The sequence below is a fragment of the Rhinolophus ferrumequinum genome, chromosome 23 (assembly GCF_004115265.2).
Source record: "Rhinolophus ferrumequinum isolate MPI-CBG mRhiFer1 chromosome 23, mRhiFer1_v1.p, whole genome shotgun sequence".
In the NCBI taxonomy this organism is placed as follows: Eukaryota; Metazoa; Chordata; class Mammalia; order Chiroptera; family Rhinolophidae; genus Rhinolophus; species Rhinolophus ferrumequinum.
The window spans coordinates 29,282,542-29,309,425 of NC_046306.1; the positions used below are offsets into that span (position 1 = coordinate 29,282,542).

A 26,884-nucleotide genomic window follows, 5' to 3' on the forward strand; every position below is an offset into this window, starting at 1 on the left:
ATGGTCAAAAAATATAAGTGGAGCAGTCCATCAAAATATTGTTGAACTTGCTTCTTTTATAGCTACTGATGCTACTATTACAATGGATGGACTTAGATCATAAAGTTAAGACAAAAGATGAGGATGATTAATTTTTAAAGTTAAATTTCAATTTAATTCTGTGAAATCTTGTTTGTCTTAATGTCAAGGAGTGAGAAGTCAAAAAAGGCTTGGCTCCTTAAAAATCTAGGTGGTAAGATGGTAAATCATTTCACAGGAGAAAAAGATTGGGAGTATTTTGGGAGGAGATATGCTTGTAGGTCCATTGTAAGCTTCTGTTGAAGAAGAGTGTTTATAGTCATGACTTAGAATATTCTGGAGCAGGTCATAGGGCAGTCCCAAAGAGAGGAAAAATTATTCTCATGCAGTGACTTCATTTTCTTTCAGTAAATGCTTATTTGATGATGACTGACTGTAGAAGTTGTGCTGACACATAGATATGCAGAAAGAAATGTTCTTCCTCTAGATAGAGGAAACCTGCTAGCAATTGACCTTGTATCCATTCTTCCATTCTCCCCTTACACTTCCCAGCATACCTTGTACCTTGGTATGCCTGCGAGACTAAATTCTGGCCGTGAGATGTTAACAGAAGCCTGTGAAACTTCTGGACTATTTTCTTAGGGGGCAGAGTATGTGCTTCTTCAACATTCTGTCTTTGCTACAGGCAAAATATTGCCAATATGAATTGTGTTTGGCAGCTGTGTCTGCCATGAGGTAGATGCCACATCCTGAGGGACGAGAAGCTGTGGTATAGAAAAAGCTAGAACCCAAACAACCTTGTGATGCAGCCCTATGAAGCCTGGACTCCTACCTCTAGACTTCTTTTATGCAAGAGAGAAATAAGCCTCTATCCTTTCTACGCTACTGTTATTTTGCCGCCCCCCCTTTTTTTAACTTATAACTCAATGTAAACTTAACTGATACACATTCACTATAATTATAAGTAGGATTAAAATATGTTTAATTCATATTTAGAAACTTATGTTGTCTCCCACTTCATGCTAAAACTAGGGCAATATCTTTGCTTAAAAAGAGATACCAATCAATTAATTTTAATTGATTGTATATGGACTGCAAAGAAGTGTGAAATAGAATTTTGACCTACAAGCAACTTTCTTTAAAGTGAAAAATGAAATTTTAATAATGTGTACACACACATAAGCATACATATATACATACATACATACATAACATGCCATTGTATAACAGTTCAGTCTAATAGAACCAGTGGTGCAAGGAGCAAAAGATTAGCACAGGCAATAGAATTTTCAGCAGTTCAGAGGAAACAGCTGGAATGGACTGGAGAGTTTGGGCAGAGAATTCAGTTTTGAAGAGTAGGAGGCAAATCAGACAAAGACAAGAAGAGGAAATAGGATGCAGTGAATATATTGCCAACAAAATGAAAGAATTTAGGTTGTTATCTTAATATGACATATTTGCAACCAAAGTTCTGGGTAAAGGATCTTTTACTAATGCTCATTTCTTTTGGCTGGTCCTGACGGCTGCATAAGACGCCATGACAGACTGCACAGTTCCACCGGTGGCATTTTCAGGAAAACCGTGCAATTAGTGTTTGCAATTTTCCTTTGAAGAACTGTTTACATTTCAACTTGCAATTCTGTGGTCAAAGAGATGAGTGAATGATTGCAGTGTGGTAATTGTGTCTGGAAAGGAGAAAAGCATGACAGAACGCTTTGGTTATTGCTGGCAGCGTTCCAGTGGAAATGAGAAGGTTAGGACATTTTAAAAGGTGTTGTGAGGGTAGCTAAATAAGATAAAGAAATGTGACAAGAAAGTTTGATAGGATGAAATGGGAGATCAATACTCTGAGAAGGAAAAATATTGGGGTTAGAGTGGGCAGCAGACAAAGTACTACGCGTGCTTCATTTGAGGAGGCAGAGAATCAGTGAATATTAAAATGAAAAAATAAATAAAAAGAAGGAAATGAAATGAAGAAATAAAAGTGTCTTTACTCAAAAATGACATGATATTTTATGTAGGAAGCCCCAAAGAAACGACCAAAAACAAATCCACCTAGAATGAATAATTGAGTACAACAAGATCACAGCATACAAAGTCACTGTATAAAAGTCACTTGCTTTTCTATATTCCAGCAATGAACAATTAAAATTTGAAACTTTAAAAACTACCATTAATAATCACAGCCAAAGTTGAAATACTTAAGGTTAAGTCTAACAAAATCTATCAAGCATCTGCATGTGAAAAACTATAAAACACTGATGAAAGAAGTCAAAAAAGACCTAAATAAATTGGGACATATATTTTAAGTTTATGAATGGAAAAATTCAAATGGTAAAGATGTCAGTTTTTCCCAACCGAACTATAGAATCAGTGCAGTTCCAGTTAAATTCCCAGAAATCGTTTTTAAAGATACCAACACACTTTTAAAAAGTTAATATGGAAATGCAAAGAACAGAATAGGCAATGCAATATTAAAAAGGAAGAACAGATTTGGAGAACTCACACTATCTGACTTCATGACTTTCTATAAAGCAATAGAAATCAGGACACTTAGAGAATTCTTAATTCAATGACCTTTTATCTACCAAGTCAGTGAAGTAGGTTAAGTTAGGTATGTTGAGTTATCTGGGGTATTAGCCTTCACAGTCATCTCGGGGTCTCTGTTTCACCATCTATAAAATGGGGCTAAAATTAATTCTTCACTTACAATGTTTCCCCCCCCCCTTTTTTTTTAACATTTCATGTATGTGTTAGTCCTCAGAAAAAGAGAGAGATTATGAAGAACCGGCTAATTCAATTATGGAGTCTGAGAAATCTTCCAATCTGTTGTCCAAAGCCAAAGGCCTGAAAACCAAGAAAGACAATGGTGTCAGTCCCAGTGTGAGTGCAGAAGAAGACTGATGTTCCAGCTTAGTCAGGCAGAGAGTAAATTCTTTTTGTCTCTACCTTCTTGTTCTGTTCAGACCCTCAACGGATTGAATGATGCCCACCCACATGGGGGAGGACAATCTGCTTTATGTAGTCTACAGATTCACATACTAATCTCATTGAGAAACACCCTCATAGACACACCCAGAATAAATGTGTGGCCAATCATCTGGGTACACTGTGCACTCTTCAAGTTGACACATAAACTTAACCATCACAATGTACTTGTGATGTTTTATGACCTGAGGTAGTGAAATTTGTCTTAAAGAAAAGTCATAAGTCCTGTATTAACGAAAGTATCCTAATATAAAAGATAAACTCTAGAATTTCAATGACTTAACACAAGTATCTCTCTTTCACCTAAGAGTCCAATGTGGGTGTTTCTGGTCTGAAGATGGCTTTCCTCTAACTAGTGATGCAGGGACCTAGGCTCTGTGCAGTCCAGTGATTCCAGTGTTTCTTAGGGTCTCCTTAACCACTATGAAAAGAAAGAAGGGGAAGGAAAAAGACTCAGAAATGACTGTCATCTCTTCCATTAACATTCTGTTCTTGAGAACTACTCATGCCCCTCCATAAATGAACGGGGCTGTGAAATGTGGCTTATAATTAGGAAGTGATTTTTCTGCAGCTCTCTACACTGGGTGAGGCAAGGTGCAAATTTTGGTGGAGAGCAAGCCACATACGCCTTAAGGTCTGCAGGACCCATTAATGCTGACCCACACAAACCCACTCAGCTGTGTACAGAGAGAAACTTGGCACGATTATAATACCGTAATCACCCAGTGTAACAGTGACAGTTAACCCCTTAGGTTTCTGTGCCCTTTACATGGTTTAATACTAATTCCATCATGAAAGGTTTCTAAAAGCTCGTGGGAATACTTGTATGTTATTAAAATATTAAGGAAGTCACTAGTTAACAGTCTCAGCATTAACTGATCTTTCATGTAACAAAGACTCTTTTCATGCTGTATTTTCTTCTTAACTTTAAAAATAGAATTGCAGAATGGGTATGATATAAAGTGAGACTTCATTATACCTGGAATTTATTTTTTTTGTATCTGCCCTGATATTCATTCATTCTCTCTCTCTCTCTCTCTCTCTCTCTCTCTCTCTCTCTCACTCTCCCTCTCGCTCTCTCTCTGCACCCCTCACCCCAGCATCTTAATTTTCAGTTTTTCACATGTTTTGTTGAAAAATGGCACCTGAGCATCATAAAAATCAAATCGTTTCTTTAAATAAGAAGGCATACTTTTCCTGCATGCTTTAACAAAAGTATGAGTGTTTATAAGTAAGGGGATTATTAAGAACAAATGTCCACATGTTATTTGTTGCCAACCTACAAGTGTCAATTCCAGTGGTTCTCAAACTTGAGAGTGTATCAGAATCACCTGGAGGGTTTGTTATGAGATTGCTGGACCTCACCCCCAGAGTTCCCAATTCAGTAGGTCTGGTCTGGGACCCGGAACTTTGTGCTTCTAATACGTTCCCACGTGATTCTGTTGGTCCAAAGACCACACTTGGGGAACCATTGATCATTCTATCAAATAGTACTACAAGACATAATGATAAATGCGTTAAATCTATGCAGTTTCTCAAAGATTGCACTATTTGATGTGTCCCAGCTTTTGCACTAAAAAAAAAAAAAAAAAAAAAAAAAATGCCGAAAGACTTACAGTGCTTAAGACTCAAGTTAATTTAATTCCACAATCATAAGGCAGAATAGTACCAATTTTGGTACATGGAGACTTCTGTACTTAATTTTGACTGACCCACATAGAGCAAATGTGATTCATCTGACTTAAAATTGAAAACCCAAATAACCTAGGCTGTGAAACACAATAGGTTTATACAATGGGGCCTAAAAAGAGACAAATGGGTTATTCGAGTGATGGGACTGATTAGGCCAAAGATGTACAGGGAATAAGTTTCTCAGACATTATGAAAAAAAACAAGAAAATCACAAAAAACATATGAACAATCAAGGTAGACTATTTTCACGAACCATGAGTCCAGGGTCTGAGCTGTGCAGATTTAAGAATTTTGTCCTGGGCATTTACTTTCATAAGACAGGAGATGTAATTCTGAGGAAGATTTATTTTTAGAGTTTACTTTCATCTAAGCAGGAAGAAATATATTGTGCAATAATGAGAACATGATCTGTCCTCTGGGTGTTCAATGCCTATGTTAACGATTCATGAGTTGTTTACTTAGAAAAATTATATACCCAGGGATAGTGACCCTGGTCAAAATTTAGGCTTCATAAAAGATTATGAAATTCAGTTGCTCTGGACTCTAGAGAATAAAGTAATTTATCACAACATGAAAAAGTGTGGAATGAAAGAGCCAAAGTTACAGCGGGTCCCTTTTTGAAAGTCTGGGGCCTGCCTGGAATGGGTGTATCAGACTCACTTCAAAAGGTGAACAATGTTGATCAAAAATGTGACTCTCTGAGGAGATGATCTGGAACAAACTGCTATTGCACACACCAGGAAGGTAATATTCAAGCAGCTAAAGAAGCTAATTACTATTTCTTATGACTGTTTTGCCCTTGATGAGAAATTCTAACACAATTGTTCGTTTTTCTCAACTATATTTGCAAAGAAGGAATTAACAATGAGAATGTCTTGATTTGAAGGAAGGAGAGGATGCAAAGAAATTCTGCCCTGCTTTCTGCCAATGACAGTTTTATCTGGGAGTAATTCCATGCCCAATTGTTCCTCATTTCGTCACCCAATTTAGTATTTCAGAAAAGTTATCTACAGATTGATTTTTGTGATTGTCTTTCTTGGCACCATCCTATGACTTCTCTGTATTTTCAGAGTGCTCTTCTACCTTGCGAAGGTGACATTCATGCCTAAGGATGTGCAGAAACCCAAAGACAGGTGCTTTTCTCAGTGCCCTCGGTGTGTTTTGATGTATAACAGAAAAGTAAAGACCATAACAGGAAAAAAATATATATCTTAAATGATTTTGCTTTAGTTTTTTGCATTACCTCAAGAACTTACTTTACTCATGTACTTTGTTTTCAGGAAACAGTTTTACTCAACTTATTCTTTGGTCTCTCTGTCACTGTACTCACATTCTTTCCTTAATTCTGTCACTTCTTATTTTTCTCATTTCCAATTTCCCATCCTTGACTTCTTGAAAGATTCTGTACTTCTCACCAATTGACAGAAATAGACCACACTGTTTTGCCACTTTGCAAACTTTTTAAGGAAGGCAGTCAATACTCGTATACATGTTCCTCAGGGACTTTCTCCATGAAGGTCAAGAGAAGGATGTATTGGAAGATGTCTTCTCTAAGTTGCCCTCCTTTATTTCGTTTCTACCTACTGTTCTGAAGATGTAATTGGAGTAAACATAAGGCCTTGCAAAAGAGTTTTTACACAATACAATTTTCTTTCTTGTTGTTATGGAACGCCAATGTGAAACATACTTGCGTATTGATCCCTTGTTTTCCTTTTCTTCTCCAACCTAAAGAATTCCAACAATATCATTTACTCAAGCTTCCTCTTAACAAGTACCTCCCTGCTCATCTCCCAAATCTGTCCACATCTTACTCTGATAACTTAAAATCCTGCACTATCTCTTTAAAACGTCTTACTTTTTAATGAACTTACAGAAAGGTAAAAAATTACCTCTTTTCCACATTAGCTACTGAACTTTTATTCCTATAAAATGTAAGTCCCGTTTTCATCTCTCTTTTCTAAATCTGTGCCATCTCTGAGGGATCCCAAGATTCCTGGTGGGTAACCTTCATTTAGACACTTGACTTGTCCTTGAACTTCATCCTTGTCATAAATGTCAGTTTGATCCTTTAATGATTGTCAGGTCTTTTTTTCTCTCTCTTGCTATAGGGCTCTCCCTTTATCTGTAACTCTTTAATTTTAGTCTTCCCATTCATTGTCTTTCAGATCTTTCCTCATCCCACTCTGCCTCTAAATGTGATTGCTTTTCAATGACACTGTCTCCATTCACAGAGAGGTGGTAATACTAAATTCATAATGTTTGTGACAATACCTAGAAAAATCATGTTATTTATTAGAAAAGCTTTTCTAAAAATCATTTTTATTCACTTTTAATAAAAATTTGATAAAACAATATCTATCTATATATTATATATCTATAGATATTTATAGATATGTCTATAGATATCTATATCTATAGACATATCTATAGATATCTACATATAGATATCTATAGATATAAAAATAAGATATCTATAGATATAAAAATAAGGGACACCAGAGTAGGTGATTGAAAATGAAACATAATTTCAACAAAAAGAAACCTAAAATATAGTGGATGTGAACATATTTCTTTTCAGCTCTGAATATGATAAAAATGAACTCTGGTTTGGGAATTAGGTAAGCTGATGTTTTTTATAACTGTTCATTTTTTTCAGTAAGAAATATCCCTCCCTTAAAATCAGGCACTGTCTCTTAGATTATGATGTGACAAAGCTTCTGAGAAAATTATTTGCAAGATAGATTAGATGATACATATTCATATGTCTATTTCCCAGGAAATGGTCAAAATATTTTAAAACCTTATTAAGGATGATACAAGACAAAACATAATGTACAGTGATTGAGAATTCACAGTCTCAAAGAATGTTCATTTATTTCATATATTATAGTTATTAAAACTGTTTTCAAAGAAAATTTGAAAAGAATTCCAAAAATATACAAAACTGTATCAAAAGCCAATATATATATTTGATTTTTAAAAGTAGTATGTGTGTGATTCAGAATATTTTAACATTTTCTAAATCGATAGCTGTTGAATCATGTTCTCTAAACAGACCCAACTACAAGTGGTTTATGCAAAAGATTTATTAAAGAAGGACTTCCAGGAGACAACAGTAAGAGATTGGGTAAAACAGGACAGTAAAGGCGGAAAAAGCCAACTAATGGCAAGCTTTCAGGTGAAGTTTCAGCCTCAACCTGGAGTTTGTTCTTCCCCAAGGCAAGGTTCCTGAGCTTTCATGGTCTTGTAGCTGTTAGTCATGAGCTGTAAGCTCTCTGAAGGGACATAACCTCCTAGGCTTTTCCTGCTCTCTGTGCATCTACCAGGGTGAAGTGGCTGCAGGAGGCCAAAGGTAGTCCAGGGCCACAGGGTCAATTGTCAGGAGGGAAGCAAGTGTCTACTGGTGATGGCTGTGCAGACAGTAAAGGGAACCAGCAGGGCTCCAGGTGGGCATCACGAGAGTTTCCAACAGGAGCTTTATGAAAATTTCCTGAGTAACTGGAAAACGGCTCTGGATTTAGCGAACATTTGCAATCATTTATAGTTCTTAATATAAACAGCTAGCCTCATTTTGTGTACTTGCATTTTGTGTTAAGGTTGCTTAACAGTTGAATGCAAAGGAGTTTACCACTGGTGAATTCATAGCACATAGGCAGGGCATTTGGGAGGATTTGTTGATTGACTCAGCAAATGTTCCTCTCAGGAAAATTCATTAAGTACCATACTCCCTATAGATGAGCTAGTCCTTATTCCTACTAATTAGCTTTGGGAAAAGTACAATTGGTTTCCTATTGTCTTGCCAAAAAACCAAAAAGTGATCTTAAGAAGCAAGTCTTCTTAGAAAAAGAAAAGAGAGAAAAAAAAAATGACCTTCTTACACACTTCTCAACTTAAAATGGTTTATTTTGGAAGATAGATTAATTCCTTTCATATTCATGATTTCATGTAAGATTAAAATGTCATCAAAATTCTGGGGTGGCTGCTTTTACTGCATCCCATAAGTTCTGGTGTATTGTTTTTTTTTGTTTTTCTCAAGATATTTTCTAATTTCCCTTTTGATTTCTGCTTTGATTTATTGGTTCTTCAAGACTGTGTTGTTTCATTTGCATGAATCACAGATTTGGATAAAAAAAACCCTTAGGATGTCTTTGATGAAGCAGTAAAAATTTATTAAGTCTTTTGAAAAACATCCTTTGTTTGCTAGAACACAGAGAGTGACTTGGGAGGGTAAAATGCAAACCTTCGGGGAGAAAAATGTGTGACATATGTTGGAGTGAATAATTGAAGGAAAAACATGGGACGATATGGATAAATATTACAAAGTAGCTATTAGGGAAGGCAGGGATAAATGACATTTTTGTATACCTTGGAAAGTTTGGAAGTTACCAGACATGTCAGACTTATGTGATTAGAAAGCAAAGGAAATACGTCAGTTGCTAGCCCAGATGTCTTGTGCACAGGGTTGAGACAGAACGTTTGAATCTTTAGAACCTCTCCATGACAGTTTCTGTCCTCTAGGGCCCCATGTCGAAATCGCTGTTTCAGTCCATAGTGATGCTACTGACAAATACAATAGTCTGAAGAAGACTTTTCTCAAACATTCGTATTATCAGTTCTCTCATTGCTGTGGCGACGCTGATACAGATATTTCTTAAGTGGATCGAGGCAGCTTCTCTAATGTCTTACAAAATGTCCCATCACAAGTTGTAGCCCTGGTGCATTAGCCTTCTCCATGGGTAGCTGTTGTCTCCATTTAATATCTAGGACACAGGTTCTCAGACTGCTGATTGCATCAGAATCACTCCAGGCTTAATGAAAATGGATTGCTGGCCCCTACCCCAGAGGTTCTGATTCAGTAAGTCTAGGGTAGGACCTGAGAACTGGCATTTTTCACATGTTCCAACATGCTGTTGCTGCTGTTGCTGCTGTTGGTCCAGGCACCACCCTTTGAGAAACACTGGTCTAGAGAAATGAAAGAATTTAAGTCACGTACGCAGATAAATGGTATGCTCAAATATTACATTAAGATTAAGGCACTAGAAGCAGCTTGGACCATCAAATATCAAAGCTTGGCTGGCTGTTCAGCCATAGTAAAATTGTTATAGACCAGAAACAATATTTTAGACGATTTAAAGAGAAAATCTGGCTAAGTTTAAATCATCTGGTCTTTTCAAGTGGAAACAGCTTGTTTGCCTGATTAATCTGTATCATTTCCATCTTTCTTTTCAAGGGACTTTTTATGGAGATCAGGTTCTATGCTCACCGAATGTTTACAAAGATAGTTTTTAGCATTTGGGGAACTATTTGCGAAATGATGGATACTGTTTCTGGTTAATCTGATTAGCTTGGAATGAGGAGTTTTGCAGAGTACAAGCATAATAGATAACAGAAAACTGTGACAATGCAATCTTTATCATCATAGTTACAATTTACTAAAAAGAAAAAAAAAACTGAATCCTTAACTAATGCAATACCAGTATTTGTCTATAAAAATGCAGTGAATCCTTCTATGAAATGTCTGTTAATAAATAAGGGCTAGGAAAATAAAACATATGGGTCATAAACATCTAATATACTCTTGATATTAATCCTCTTTAGAATATAAATAGATTTTCCATGTGATTATGGAGGCTTTGTTCTCAGTTTTTTATGTTAACCAAATAAAGTTAAAATAAAGCCAGTTACTATCATTTTAAATTCCAGCTGTCTTTCATTCATCATTTTAAAAACTTGCAAGACTTTTCCAGATATGATATGCTCCATAAGCTTGGAAGCTTGTGTGGCGTTTTCCCTCCACAGTCGTAGATGCATCAGGTTATATAAGCACCAGATTATAAACATAAATGCCGTTGAAATTACATTTTATTAACTTTATGTCTTACTAAAGCTTTGGTGCTATGGATATAATTTTATGTTTAGCTGCATTAACTTTCAACTTAAGCCACTTTTATTCTTAGATGAATATATAAAAAAAAGTTTCTCAGGGATCTGGAGAAGGAAATAAGAAGGAGAAAATTTGGCTATTGCATATCCAGAGGCTGAACTATCTTTCTGATTATCTACAAAGAAAAAATTAACTATATATTTGCCGATATATTTCACATTGCCTTGTGTAGTCTTTTAAAACTAGTGTTACATTCTATTTATTGGTATAGCTTTTCTTATATATGAACAAAGACATAAGTGTTCCTTTTTTTCCAATTTATTAATACTCCTACTATTTTGTCAATACTGAAAAATAATTTTTTAGAGAAAAATAGATTTAGGGTTAAATGGATTATTTTTCTGTCTTGTACTCAGTCTCAGTGATCTTGGGTAATTGATGTATTTTCTCTGGGATTCAGTTTCCTCATCTGAAATATATTCCAGCTCTAAAAGTCTATGATTCAATTATAATAATTGTTTCATGTTGGACATTTTCAAAAAAGATGACAACATTGCAGTCATTTTTATGCTGGGTTAGAGTGCCAAGATAAGTGAATTCATTCACGCTTTTTTTTAATTAAATGCATTAGCACTTGGAAACAATGGGGGTAGTGTGTTGGTTATCTATCGCTGTACAACAAGTTACCACAAATTTAGTGGCTTAAAACAATGGACATTTATTATCTCACAGTTTGAATGGGTCAGGGTCTCACCTGTTTAGAATCTCACAAGGCTTCATTAAAGGTGTCTGCAGTATTGCTTTCTCATCTGGACCTGGAGTTCCTCTTTCAAGTTCTTTCAGATTGTTGCCATATGCAGTTCTTTCTCATTGTAGGACTGAGGCTCTTAGCTCTTTTCATAGGCAGTACACAACATCGCCAGCAGGCTAGCATCTCTGCTGCTTCAGGTCTCTCATTTCTCGATCCTCTTTTGAAAGGCTCATCTCTCTTGAGGTTAAATTTTAGTCCTCTGCTTGAATACTTTAGTTACACCTGCAAAATCCCTTCACATTTGCCATATAAGGTAATATAATCATGGGAATAATAGCCCATCACGTGTGCCATATTCCATTGGTTGGATTCTTTACCTATCCATTTTGGGCTTTTCTACTAGGATCTTTCCCCTGTTACATAGAATGGGAAATGTCACAAGCCTAAGAGTTTATCTGTAAGCAGCTCTTCCTGCTTGCTATGTGGAGATCGTAGTTTAAAATCTTAGTTGATTTAAAATCAGCCCAATGAGGAAGGTGTTGCTGGCGTCCCTGTTTGACAGACGAGCATAGGAGGCACAGACGTCATGGTAACTTGCTTGATAATGCAGATTCCAAATGACAATTCCAGGGCACAACTTAATTCCTTGGCCTCCTTGTTCTATGAAATTCACAACATATTGAACCCAGGTTTGTTTAAAGAAGAAATCCAGATGTGTCACCTTCCCCTTTTCTCTACTGTGGTTGGTGTTGATGACTTGTGCATCTCATTTCCGTTGGTGTTTTCGAAACAGAGGGTCCCTTGCAGACAGTGGGGGAAAGACAAAAACCGAGGCAAAGGAACAAAGGAAGCAAGAGACCAGGTGAGAGAGAGTGCAGGGTTTATTTTTTGAAAAGTACACTGCACAGAATTTTCACGCCCTCAGAAGTGGAATAAAGTTAAGCAACAAAGAGTTGAGTCTATTTCATCTGCTTCTCTTTAATTTAAAACCTTTCATTTAAAGGACTCTAAGATAGCTTTTTTTTCTCCCAACATTGGGCATTTTAGGGAGGTTTGGCAGCCAATAAAACGTATTAATGTCTTCTACTTTTGGTAAATGGAGGTTGAACAACTTGATGAATATACCACACGTGGAGGTATACATAAGCACCCCACACATCCAGCCATTAATATCTTCCTTGTGAAATGTTTATGACTGTAATTGCTGCTCTGATTATATATTATGTAGACTTGAAGCACGTTATTATACTGGGTGACTAATGGAATTTAGTGACAAAGCACAGAAATTGGTATTCTGGAAAAGACTTGAGTTTTAAATTGTCTCCTTTCCTGAGTTTGCAGTGCATTTCATGGCTCATCTACCTCACAGTGTGCTTGTGGCTGATGGATTGAAATGTTTCTGCTGAATAGTAAACATCAGAGACAATTTAGTCTTTCTTTAGCTTGCATATATCTCAGTTCTCTCATCACTCATTCAAAATATCAAAAATAAATTCTTGATTAATGTTAAGTCACTGTTATCTATACAGTGACTTACAAAGGGAAAAGTCACATCTGTCAACACTTCAGTGGATGAATTGGAGGTCCTAGGAGTGCGATCTCCTAAGGGAGCCATTGTGTGCCTTGGAAATAAAGGGGGTATGTTAGTTCATTGTTCTTTTGCTGGTCTAGGTAGCCCACATCCTTTGGGCACCCCACTACCCTTTCCATTGTTGCATGAGCTGAGAGGTGAGAGAGAGCCCAAAATTTCCTTCTTTCACTTTTCTAAAGATGTTATGAACACAAAAGGTATATGGCATTTTCAGCAAACATAAAACAGTTTCAATGATTGCTGAAACTTCTGAATAATTAGAGACATTTACTTGTATAGGGTAAAATTTTAGGCTAAGAACATTTATTAGAATAAGAGTTGATGGCATTTGTCATTCAATAGTTTTTCTTCAGTTAAATAAAATTTAAGCCTAGATTGTTTCCCATTAGGCATACTTTTGCATTTAGTAGGTTTAATGTTTTTATTTCACAGTTCCCTATATAAAGACATGACAGTTACAGATTCTTCATACGACATACTATAACACACAAGTAGTGTATAGTTTTATCGATCAGGTTCACCTAAGAGGCCTTATAATGACAACCCTGTGAATGAGTATATGTTAGCACTTGTCAAAGTGTGGTCCATGGACCTGCAGCCTCAGCATCACCTGAGAGCTTATTAGAGATGCAGATTCTCAGGCATGTTCCCATCCCACTGAAACAGAAACTTGGATGGTGCCTAGCCAATCTGTGTTGTAAGAAGTTTTCCAGGTGACTGTAATGCAGGCTAAACTTTGAGAGCCTGTGGTATAGAAACTATTATCATACTCCTTGTATAGATGGTAAGAATTGACACTCCGTGTGGTACAATGATTGGTCGAATACCTGACGAGTGGATTTTAGAGCCCAATCAGCCCCAGGTTTTCCCTTAAAAAATCATGTGACTTCCCTCTGGTATAGCTGGAAAACAGTAACTCTTAAATGAATTAAGGAAGGAACCATTTCACTGCTTTCTAATAATGAGAGTGAGCTGTTAAACCTATTAGCACAAGAAAATTAACCTAGAAAAAGTTTTAACGACACAAGTGACATTTTGTGGTCCTGTGCATTGGGTTCCTCATTTTCTTTTTAGTGGCGGAGAGATTAAGATGTTGTTAAACTCAAGAGGGGTGCCCATTGCATGTTAATAGAAGTGAGCGACACTATTTTAATCATCACTTTCTAGTCGAACGAGTCCATGGACAGATTTTCCACCTGGGTCTTTCCCGTGCCCATTACCCGCGTTGCTAGTGCCCTGCGGTGGTTTTCCTGCACACACAATTTTATGCGCTGGTGAGAATTTCTTAGCCGCTGTGGTATCGAAATGAATCCCTCGGGCAACTGGTGTTAACTACCCCTCTGTGAATTGGGGAATGAACATTTCCACTGGAGCTGAAAGTAGAAAACAGTGTTCATTATCTGTAGTATAAAAGTCTATATACTATTACCTGCTAAGATCTAATTCTGTGTGAACTCAATTTGGGCTTTGTGTGTATAAACAAACGAGTAAAGTTGAAGTCTATTGTTTGTTCACCTGGGAGGAATTTCCTTGAATAGAAAATGTTGCTATAAAATTAAGTAAAGGTATTGTGGATGCGTGTATGACTTTTATTCTGCATATGTGTAAAACATCATGCAACATATATGAAAATTGCATCAAATATAAATGTCAGCGTGTTATGAATGTGAGGTGGACAGGCACAGAACAGCTAAGTCCAGGAGTGATTGGGCTAACTCTCCATGCACCTGTGCTGTACATCCTGAGTGACTTGTAGCTTTGTGCACACAGTTCCTGCCTCTGTGCATTTACCTGCTCTCTTCTTTCCCTGGACACTCCCACCCCCAGCACAGAATTATAAAGCTGGCAAACTCCTTCTAATTTTTGTGGATTGGCTGAAAAGATTCCGTAGCCCTTTGTAGCCTACCTCTGCAGCTCACTTTGAGATGTCTCATTTAGAATATACTAGGTCTTGTGCATGTCGTCCTCAAAGCAGAAATATTACTGTATGTTTTGGTGTCATTGCTTAGTACCTCGTCTGTGCATGACATATTGCATCAGTCAATAAATAATGCTCAAGTGAATCAATGCTCAAGTGGCATTTCCACTTGGGTAAACCCCTAAAACCTGCATCTCCTTAATGCACATTTTGCCCAGACTTCTGAGTCCCAGTGAGGCAGATGGAAATCCTAGAATTGTTTCTGACTTCTCTCTTTCCTTTCGTCAATTGTACCTTTGTGTTATCACTCTCATCTTTCCTCCTAATCCTGCTGCCTTCATTTGATCTCTCCTCTTTCAAATTTCCACTCAGGCGTGGTCTTCTAGATTAAGCTTCTTCAAGCCTGCTTCTCTTACTGTTCCTCCTCTTCCAACAAATGTGTTGGTTGTCATTGCTGTGGAGGTGAAGAAACCTGGGCCAGATGCTCCACCTCCTCATGGCTGAGGACTTTATTCTGTGTTTGCCTGAGAGAAGCATGGAGGCCTGCCATTGATACTGTTCTTTTCTAACACTCCTAAGGTGACCTTCAACATTGTAGATGGTGGGGCCTTAGGGGAACCATGGTACCAGTTCCTATGTCCGGCAAGGTCCTTGCTGGTTGCTGCCTGTCACACCCCAATGTTTGGGAGGATTTCCACAGTCATACATAACAGGAAATGGGTTTAGGAATCTGCTAAAATGGGGAAAAGCAAACTTACAAGGGCAGGGTGAGTGATAGAAGAGAAGGCACTGTTTCCTGTCTGCCCTTCAGTACACCAAGAGGTGTGCTGGGCCTGGGAGTTCTGTTGGACCCAGTGTGTGGGTTTGCATCCCAGTGGAGGCACATCATATCCTGGTTGACCCTTATTGTACTGCAATCATGAGATCAACCTTAGGCACAGGAAAATAATCAGACCGTTCTGCACCAAACATTTGAAATTGCTGGCAGTTGTTTGAACTTGTATGGGAACCCCTGCTGCCGGTACTTGGGGACATTGGGGCCTAGGAGAAGTTACAGCCACTCCTGTCCAGAGAGTCGATGAGCGGCTGAATTATGATGCAGTGCTTCCTGCTGGAAGAAGGGGACTAGATGCCTTCATTCCCTGGCACATTATCTAGGTAGGTTGGATGGTTGAAGTCACTTTAAGATGATTCTGCTCATTGCACCACAGTCCCATCCGGCTGGTGATAGAGTCCGCTGTACAACTCTGTGATGTGTGTCACACACCGCATGGCTCAGTGTCCTTCACTGGACTTGCAGGGTTTCCATCCTTTCGCACATATCCCTTTCTGGTGTCATCTCCCATGACTTTTCCTCCTATATTCTGTGCCCCAGCAATGGAATACTGAAAGTTGCAGTACTACCATTATGCCTTCTCTTGTGCTGTTTGTACTCCTGGATGCCTCTCTAGTCTCCTCCTCCTCTCTACCTCCTTCTCTTGTAATGTTCTCCTTCTCTAAGCATCTAACGGCCATGAATACCTCTAGGTTCCACCCAAACCTCTGCTCCTTTCTTTTCTGAATGTTTGTTTATGTTGTTCCTTCCAACTGGGATGAGCCCCTCCCTCTCCACTTCGCTTCTCCATGCTCAATGATTCCTCCGTGGACTTTTCTCTGAGACCCTAGGGACAAAACTCTCTTTTCACTGTTGATGATTTCCATAGCAGTTAACTTTAAATTTGGCATTAACACCCTTTCCCTGGTCTTACACATTTACATTTCTTAATCTTCTATCTGATGACAAGTCCATCCAGAGAAGTAGTCATATCTTATATGTCTTGTACCCTAGAGAAACTTGCATATTCTAGGTTCAAAAAAGAATAATGAATAAATGAAAAGATCAGGGCAGAAGGCATGTATGCGGAAGGCTTGGGTAGGGGTGGCTAGGGGAGGCAGATCTATCTCTTTACCTTGGCCAGTTGAGCTGGGTATTCTGTGAACTGACAGGAACATCACTTCTCACCCCTTCTCCTCACCCCCCACCCCCACTCACATATCTTGCTTACACCTGGAGTGATTCTCAGGATTTTTTTTCAACAGGAGATTAGGAAGGCCTGATTCATCATGATTTAGGAATGGCTGGTAGGATAGCCTGGGAACCCAAACCACACACATTATACGGTACTTACAAAACATAGAAGAATATATATTAAACTGAGTAGTGAGCAGTTTGCTATGGTTTTGTTTCCACTCGAATGCAATTAATCAGTGATGTAAGATGAAAAATATCTCAACTGCAGAGAAATCTTCAGGCAGGTCTCAAGATAATACTATTTTATTTTTAAGTGATGTCAATGATATAAAGCAAAGAAAAGAGATCCGTGTGGATGCGTAACGATTTCATATTTTTGCCTTCCAGGAGACGGAGCTCTTAGATCTCAGCCTGGTCAAGGATGCCAGATGTGGGAAACACGCCAAAGCTCCCAAGGTAGGAAGTGGAGTATTGTATTTGCACCAGATGCTACCTTGATTATTTATCTCTGTCACGGTATTAATTAATTACCCTCATTTAAAGTTTCTCTGTTTTAGATGTTGTAAAACACAAAACCACCAGTACTTCCAGAAGCCAGTATGCCCTGAACACTTCCACTTTTGTTAAAAGACTGAAACAATGAGCAAATATATAGGCAGTTGAACATACGGGCTTGCTTTATGCCTTCTGATTTTATTTTTGTTTGAAAAAAAAATAATAACAATGCCAAAGTTACTGGGTAATTCTAAATAGTTAAAATGTGCTTGAAATTACTTACAAATTCCTTGAGTCTCATAAGCATACATGTATCAACCCTTTGGATGTGATAAACAAGACTCTATAGTTGAAATGCTTTGCAGTTGAAATCATCCCATTCATGAAGCCAAAAGGGAGTAAGACTTCTTACAAAAGGATGTAAGGCATGTTATTAGTGAAGACCGTCAGACTTTGGGATCATTGGGGTACACTGTCCGTTCATTTTGGTTTGAAAAACTTGCTGAAGAAATATTCAAAGCAGTGTTTGCAGTTTATTTTTTTTTTTTGAAGCTTGTCTAAAAATGTTCCATAAAGGATATACATATATTTTTTAACTTAGATTTTCTGGTAGGGTATAGTAGCAGGATGTGGGAAACTGCTCTTTATTGTATTTAAATTTTAGTACTTTAAGTTCTTCCTTTCTAGCAGAGAGAATATTGACAAATAGAGAAGTACAGGTGTCCTTCAGTTCTTGCCTCTTTCCATCATTGATACAAAAGTAGCAATTTTGTATTTGAATATCTACCTGCAGCTTTTGTTTTATTCTTTAAAAGTCAAAATACTTTCTTTGACATCAAAGGTGATCTGTCGCTGCGGAGATGGAGAAAGAAAGAAAATGTCATCTGGAATTATGGTTCTTCAGATACAGAAAGTGTAGTCGTTGTTGGAAAGTTCTGCCATAGAGCAAACACGCCAATACTGCTTTTATTGCTGAAGGGGTTAAAATGACTTACAGGAGAATGTTGGAAAGAAAAAGAAAGAAAAATCAAAATTATTTTCACGAAGGTTCATATAGGCCTTTCATGTGAAAACAGTTGATTATTTACATTCTCCTCTTAGGAATATAATGAAATTTCAATAGTTCGTTTTTTCAATTTCTTATCAGGCTTATCGTTACTAATGTTTTGTTGATGATTCAAAATTGTTTACAGTTTTCAGTGTAGGAACAAATATTTCATTCTTCTTCTCCCAACAACATTTGAGCCAAGTGTCATGTAAGCCTATTAGTTCCAGGAACTATATTGATAACACAGTAATAAAGTTTTCCTTTTAACATAAGTTTATTGGCCTAACTTCAAATTTCATTATCAATATTTGTTAAAGATATTTGCCCACACGGTATCAGTCCTCCCTTCATCCCCAGGCATTGTGAGGCGAAGTCAATTCCTCTGCCACATAGAGAGTTTCTTTCAGGCTTGAATCTGTCTTTTTATTGCAGTACACAGCCTGCTTATCAGTTAAGTGTTCCATTTATGGATGCGGTTTGATAAACGTCTATGGAATGATGATAAATGAAGAGAACTGGGGTCTGTACTGTGCTCAGCTAATAAACCACTATTATATCCTAAATCTAACCACTATTAGATTCTCTTGAGGACACACTTATTCAACTACACTTAGAATACTCTGGCTTTTACTGTTTTTTCCGCCAAAGATTGCTTTCTTGGTGGATTATCTATGTCCTTGGCCTTTTCCCCTTCCCATTCTTTGTTGGTGTTCAAGAACCTCAATCCGCTTTAATATTTTCAAAGCTAAGTTCTGTTGCATATTACCTGTGTGACCTTCCTGAGACTCCGATTTCTTCTTTATTGGCTAAGTGTTTATGCTATTACTATTGCTGCTGCTATTACTATTACTACTAACAATAACGATGATGATGATGACAATGACGATGATGGAGTATGTCATATCATTGCTGTAAGGATTTAATGAAATAATTCATCAGTGCACCTTCAGCAGAAGACTTCTCAAATTTAATTGCTCGTAGAACCACCTGGAGAGTTTTAAAAAAATGCTGATGCCTGTTGCCTACTGGTATTCTGGTGCCTCAAGAGCCTAATTGCTGTAAGTGTGGCATGGACATCGGGGTTTTGAAAAGTAAATTGGCAGCAAAATTTGAGCACCGGCGCCTTAACTTATCGCTGCTATATAATAAACACTCACGAAATATAAGCCACAATTGTCGGTATTATCATCGTTATTTTTGTATTTGTTATTACTAAAACTTGCATGTCAGATTTGTAGGAAGTTGGTTTTCATTTCGCTTACTTAATTCGTAAAAGTTTATGTTATAAAGAGAGATTGGACGAGAGGCATGGCTGAAAGGGGCTTTGTGGATTGATAGGCAAGAGAGAAGTTGATAATCATACCAGTTTAAAAGTCTTTAAGTTGTAAAAGAAAACCCCAGCTCAACTGGATAAATAAAAACAAAATTTATTTTAAAATGATTGCAATGTATTGAAAATTTCAATGGAAGTGCTTAGTTCCGGTAATATTTCATTCAGCTACTCAAAAAACATCACCTCTTCCTCTCACCAGTCTAGTTTCTAAGGTGCTGGAAAGGACCTCCTTCCAGCATCAGGATCCCATGAGGGCATTTGTGGGGACAGAGCCCCAGAAAGCAGTTTCCAGACTCTCGCCCTCATGTGGAAAGGTGCTGGCTCAGGTAGTAAATGGCCATCAACTGTGATTGCATGGCCATCAGCTGTGGCTGGTTGGCCATCAGCTGTAACCATTGAGCCATTGGCCACTAATATAACTGCTGCGGCTACGGAGGGAAGTAGAGGAGAGAGGAGGAGAGAGGAGGAGACTGAAGGAGAGTGGAGGAGAGTCGGTCGGTTGGCAGCAAAGCGGACAGCAGGTCGCATGTCGTGTAAACCCAGTGAGACCATAGTGGTATGACTCCCCTACCTATGGCTCCGTGGGTGTTCCTTTTTGGCCTCGCCATGTCCTGCGTTCTTGTGTGGGGAGCGGGACCAGAGACCCCGCCGGACACCCCGCGTGACAGCATTGCTGGCAGATCTTGGCTTCCCCAGAAGCGCTCCTATATGGCAGGTACTAGAAGAGAGACTAGCTTCCTCCTGAGTGTTCCAGAATGATTTCAGTATAACCAACTCATAGACGGGGGGCATATGGCTCAGAGGAGGAAAACCAAGTAAGAGGAGACCGTTGCATTGACTTAAATGAAAGTAGCAGGACGAAGTGTAGAACAATAGTGTAAAGAGAGCAAGTAATTAAAAGTGTGAAGATAACAATACAGAACGAGAAAAGCTTGAAACTTTAGGGCAGAAAGGCAATGCAATTTTAAGACAGACTGAGGGGAAGATTTTTCTCTGGGGGGGTCCTAGATCATAAAGGAAGAACATCTGTGGAGCTGATATTATTTATCAAAATACCCAGGCACCTCACAAATATTTATCTGTGTATTCATATTATTTTTGTTTTTCACAGCATCTCATTATGTAAAAATTCACAATCTACTTGAAGATGGACTGTTTTCTATGCCTGCTGTGATTTGAAATAACATTTGTAAGAAATGGAAATGCTTTTATGTGTTACGCTGTTAATGAATTTTAAATGTAGATTCCCGACACAGTACATACAATCCCCGATCTGGTTTTCTGTGTACAGTCCTTGTTCAAGTTATGTTCAAGTTACCAGTTTTGAAATTTCTCAAATTCCAAAAAAAAAAAAAAGAAATTGGGAGTTTTTATCCAAATGTAAAAGCTAAAAGAAAACAAAAAACTCCTTTGAAATCTACAGTGTATTTATGTTTCCGTTCTTGCTGTCTCCCACCCTCCCTCCTGGGTTTATGTAGCACATACATGTAAAGGGGAATGCTATGATATATGCCTCTTGTCTATGTGTAGACACGTAGTCTCTGGATCTTCATTGTAAAAGGATCTTTGCTTTTAAAAAGAGTGTTCATCACTGTGGTTCCGGATCAACTTAGTGGCTCAGACGCAGCATTAATGAAACAGGCCTGACGAGAATGAAAAATATCCATGTCTTGTGTGGTGAAGTTGTTTTGTGAACCGTTTTTCATGTATGTGAGTGTGTGTTCTGGGTCACAACAGGAAGGGTGTTTTTTTTACTATGAGCTATGTCAGAGAGGTTTCAGAAATGCTGCTGGAAAAGATAGTTTCTTTATACTCAGGATTCTTAGGAAGTATTTCATCCTTTGGTGTATTGAAAAGTAGATGGGACTGGGCAAGGTGAGATGTGGGTTCGGTGCCATCTGTGCATTAAATGAGCTTAAGGAAGTTGTTCTTTCTGTTGGTGCCTCTACGTCTTTATCTATGAAACTGGATGTGTGGGGCACATGATTTTAGGTGTTAATAGAGTTCTGTTAACCCTTGATTCCAATTAAAATGGGAAGTTAATTAAGCCAAGGCACTCCATTTTACAGATTATAAAATTGATGTCCAGCAGGTTTACAAAACCTAAAACTTCTTGCCTTGGTTATAGCAGATCAGGTGAGCTTAAAAAAAAAAAAATCAGGTCACTTTCTAACCAAGGTAAGGTGCTATGCAAACAAACAAACAAACAAACCAAAAGTAAAGGGAGAAAGACATGTCGAACTTTGCACATGGCTTCTCGAAAACTGTTCTAGGATTGCTTTGAAATCCAGAGGGAATAGCTCCACGGTTAGATGCTCCCCCAGGTTTTAGTATATGAAACTATAGGCTGCTGACATTCAACTCTTAATAATACATGCAGCGATATCATTGAGAGCTATTTCTATAGTGTTACTTTCAAACTGTGTTTTGTGCAAAGAAAACGGCTTCATGTGCTTAGCTAACAATTAACTAGTACATTCTATTGGTTAAGGTCAGTTTATTTCAGATGTGTGAATGTTAATTTGAATACAGATATCTTGTAAACATCCAGGACAGACACAAAATGACAAATATTACATGATGCCATTTATATGAGTAGCTTAGAGTATTAAATTCATAGAGCCAGGGCACAGTCCTTTAAATTCTAGGTGGTACAGAGTATCATTAGAATCTCATAAGGTAGGTTAGGGTAAAATTAAATTTTAAAAATTGATCAGGTGTTGTTTTCCTAAGCCCTACATGAGAATGATGGTTTTTAAATTTTGTTTTTTATTGATTTGATGAATGGTCGTTGAGTGCCTGCTTTTGCCAGGCACTGTTCTAGGCACTGGGAAAATAGCAATAACCAAAAAACACAAACAACACTGCTCTCGTATAACATTCTATTTAGGAGTGAGGAACTGGTGGTGCTGGTCAACTGACTTTCAAAAAAAGAAAAAAAGAAAAAAGAAAGAAATCAAATGCCTAAATTGTTTTTCCTAATTTCCTTTGGGTAAATATTCTCAGCCTGCTGGGTTTCAAGCCACAATCTGACATCATTGAACACAGAGTTGGAAAGCAATGTCTGTGACGGCCTCTAGCGCTTTGAGCAGGCTCCAGCACCCATCTGGGTGGGGGACAGAGACAACAGAGAAGAATAGAGACAACTGAGAAGAATAAAGCAGGACAGAGACCAGTGACCATAATCGGTGGGGAGGCTTGCTGTTTTACAGAGCCATAATGGAGTAAGTTCTCTTGATAAGAGAATGTGGCCATATTAGCAGAGATATGCATTAAGGGAGGAAAGAGCATTCCAGCAGAAAGCACAAGGGCAAAGGCCCTGAGGTGGGAACATGCTTGGCATGTTTGAGGAATAGCAAGGAGGCCAATGTGGTTACAATGGAATGCAAGAAAGAAAGGATGAAGTCAGACAGGAGGTAGCCAGGGGCCACATTATTTTGGACTTCCTTGGCCAATCTAGTGACTTTGGCTTTTCCTCTGAGGGAATTGAGAAGGATGTGAAGTTTCCGAGGAGAGGAGTGACAAGATCTGATTTTCATTTTTAAAGACATCACTGGCCACAGTGGTTGGTGGTAGACCACAGAGGACAAAGGAAACAGCAGGGAGACTAAGTCAATGGCTGTTACAAATATTCTGGGCTGTGTTGATGATGAGCACGATGTGCAGGAAAAAATGTCAGAATCTGAATACATATGTTTTGAAGTTGGAACCACAGGGTTTGTTAATGCATTGGATGCGAGACACGAGAAAACGAGTTATCAAGAGGAACTCTTTGTGTTTTGACCTAGGAAATTAGGAAAAAAATGAGTTGCCATGTCCTGAGATGGGAAGGAAGAAGCACATTTAAACAGAAAAATTCGGTTGGGTTTTCAAATATTTAAAGTTGGTGAAGCCAGTTAGACTTCTCCCTGATGATGTCGTATTTGCATACAGAAATCTGGAGTTCAGGGGAAATGTTGGCCATGAAGTTAAAACTTCAATTATTCAAAGCTCAAAGCCAATGTGAGATCTCCTAAGGAATGTAGTTGTAAAAGGAAGAGTTCTGATGTCTGAACCCTGGGATCTCCATTTAGACTTTGAGAAGCAGAGGAGGAACCAGTAAAAGAGACTAAGAAAGGAACATACCCAAAGAATTGAAAGCAGAGACCTCAAACAGATACTTGCAGTATACTAATATTCATAGTGGCATTACTCACAATAGCAAAAGATAGAAACAACCCAAATGTCCATCAATAGATGAGTGGATATACAAAATATACTATATACAAACAATGGACTATTATTCAGCCTTGAAAAGGAATGAACTTGTGATGCAAGCTACGATACGGATAAACCTTGAAGACAGTATGCCAACTGAAGTAAGCCAGACACAAAATGACAAATATTACATGATGCCATTTATATGAGATAGCTTAGAGTATTAAATTCATAGAGCCAGAAAATAGAATGGCAGTTTCCAGGGGACAGGGAGCGGGGAATAAGAAGTTATTGTTTAGTGGGTACAGAATTTCAGTTTGAGAAGATGAAGAAGTTCTGGAGATAAATGGTGGGGATGGTTGCACAACACAAACATGTAAATTTACTTAATGTCACTAAACTGTACACTTGACAGTCACTAAAATGGTAAATTTTATGGTATGTATATATTTTACCACAATAAAAAAAGGAAGTGAGTGAGAATGAGCAGCCAGTGAGGAGAGCGTAGGGGCAGAAGAGAGCATATTCTGGGCACCTATAAAAAGTATCTCAAGTAGAAGGGAGTAGTCATTTGGATGAAAAGGTGGAATTTCCTTCTTTATTCACTTTTGCACACTTGTAGCTTTACTGAAGGTACCATTTTATACATGTTTTAAATTTTTCCCTTATATCATCAGCGTTTCCTGCTTATATTTAAAATAGGATATTTATTTAAGTGTTGTCCAATCTCAAATAGCTCCTCATAGAATCTGGATGCCAATATATAAATCTCATAATGAGCTGTTATTTGGATGTTATACAACAATGGTTTCAATGAATTGTTAATGAGGGCTGGAATTGAAATTAGTGCTCCTTTTCTGATCAAAGGCTGTTTCCCTGACTTTGGACAGATTTCGCCATTGTGTGAAGCCACAGTCGTAAAATTTGATGTAGATATTTGAGGTTTAGGAAAGAAGAAAACCCTTTATACAGCAAAATAAAGGTTTCTGTCTTTTTCACCCAATTGCTAAGAAGATCTACCTTTGGCCCACATTCTTGGTTCCAACTATTTCTTAATTTACCTGACATGATGCAATAGTTGTCTTTTGGCTGTTTTTTTTGTTTTTGTTTTTGTTTTTTTACCATTTTGTTGCTATAAATATGTGTTTGTTTACATCTGTACTAAGTAGAGAAAAATAGGGCTAAAAATTCACCGAATTATCTATGTATGTGTAATGGTTTTGACAGGAAGCTATTCACATTTATTTCCAGATGTGAATTATATGGTATAGTTCTTTTTTTATGTTCATTAAATTCCATAGATGTCAGTGGTTTCCTTGGAAACAAAAACCTTTATGTAACTAGTCAGAGATTTGGTAACAGAAATATGAGGATGCAGAGGGGGGTAAGGAATGGTTCCCTTGGTAGGAACCATTTGCCTTTAAAACTCTTCTGCCTTATCTACGTGCCCCTAACCCTCCTGGTCATTTAATAGTAAACGAGAGAAGATTTTTACAACTTACGTTAAAGTATCGAAAATCTTCTTTAGTGGTTCAAAGCTTTTTACTTTTTTTTTTTTTTTTTTTTTTTTTTTGCACTCACAGATAAGCTAAGTCTTTTCTGGGATGCTGGTGTAAATTCCGAAATTTAAGAAGTGATCGGTATGTCTCTTATCAACCATTAAATCTGAGCATTTGCTCAGTATATATGTGAGCCATCTGTAAAATATAGCGAACTGAACATGTGTGTGGCTGAATAAATATTCTAGTTTTTTTGTAATAGCAAGCATCTGTCCTAGTACCTTACTTGCCAAGGAGTTCAAAAGGTCACTGAAGGGTCGTGGAGACGGAAGGGGGAGGCCACAGTGCTGCCAAGGGATAATATTAGGTGAAAGACATGGCAGCCAAGGGCATTCTCAGTGTTGGCCAGAGTGGACCCCTTGTTGCAGACAGGATTAATAATATGAGTGAACTAAACTTCAGATCTTTTGAGAAGGTCGTGACTCCTTCCATCAGTGCTTCTATTTTGTATAATTTTAATCTAAATACAATTTGTTCTACATGCAATGGTACAGAGTTGCGTTTTGGAAACATTACTCAGTTTTTAATTCTTTGAAATGCAATCATATGCCACCTTGTGGATATATCTGATATTAATTTTTAAGTCAGTTCTGTATCCTGAACTGCTCTCTAAGACAGGGTTTTCAAGCTTAGGTTCTAGGTAATGTAGAAATATGAGAAGCACTGGGGAGGTTTTAAAATCTCTGTGTCCAGACCACACCCAGTTCAATTAAATCAAAATGTCTGATGTGGGGTTCCAGTACCAATGTTTTCTTTAAAGCTCCCCAAAGATTCCTGTATGCAGCCAAGTTTGAGAACCAATGTTCTAAGTGAAAAGAGCGCCATCTTCAATGGAGGTTGGAAGTCTGAGATCAAGGTACCAGCAGGGTTGTTCTGAGGCCTCTCTCAGAACATAACTATCTTCTCCCTTTGTCTTCACATGGTCCTCCTTCTGTACCTATCAGTGTCCTAATTTCCCCTTTTTATAAGGACATCAGTTATATTGGATTAGGGTCCACCCTAATGACCTCGTTTTAAATTAATTACCACTTTAAAGACCTTATCCCCAAATACAGTCACGTTCTGAATTACTGGGGATTAGGCTTTAACATATGAATTTAGGGAGATACAACTGAGTCTATAACAATATTTCCTCATTACATTAAAAAGCCAAGTTTATGATTTACTTCCTTATAAGAATAACGTTGCAGGATTATGTCACAATTGATGTAACATAGGTTTTGTTGTGTTTTTCCTTTACAATCAATATGATTTACAAAGTAAATAGAAATGTGTAGTGGGAATCATTTCACAAATAGACATTGTTTCTTTAGAGTGTTTTATTGCAGAACACATCGTGGGTTTTTTCGTTTTGCTTTGTTTTGTTTTGTTTTTTGTTTATCAGCATATTCATACTTAT

The 26,884-nt window shown here is 37.8% G+C and overlaps 1 protein-coding gene across 2 annotated transcripts in view; it reads left to right on the plus strand.

The window, feature by feature from the left end:
* The window catches only part of PLCB1 (phospholipase C beta 1), a 663,189-nt gene that overhangs the window by 209,621 nt on the left and 426,684 nt on the right, over positions 1 to 26,884 (plus strand). For both annotated transcript variants that reach the window (XM_033094700.1, XM_033094701.1), the window contains exon 3: positions 17,241 to 17,309. In XM_033094700.1, the coding sequence (XP_032950591.1) occupies positions 17,241 to 17,309 (69 nt within the window). The remainder of the gene's footprint in view (positions 1 to 17,240; positions 17,310 to 26,884) is intronic.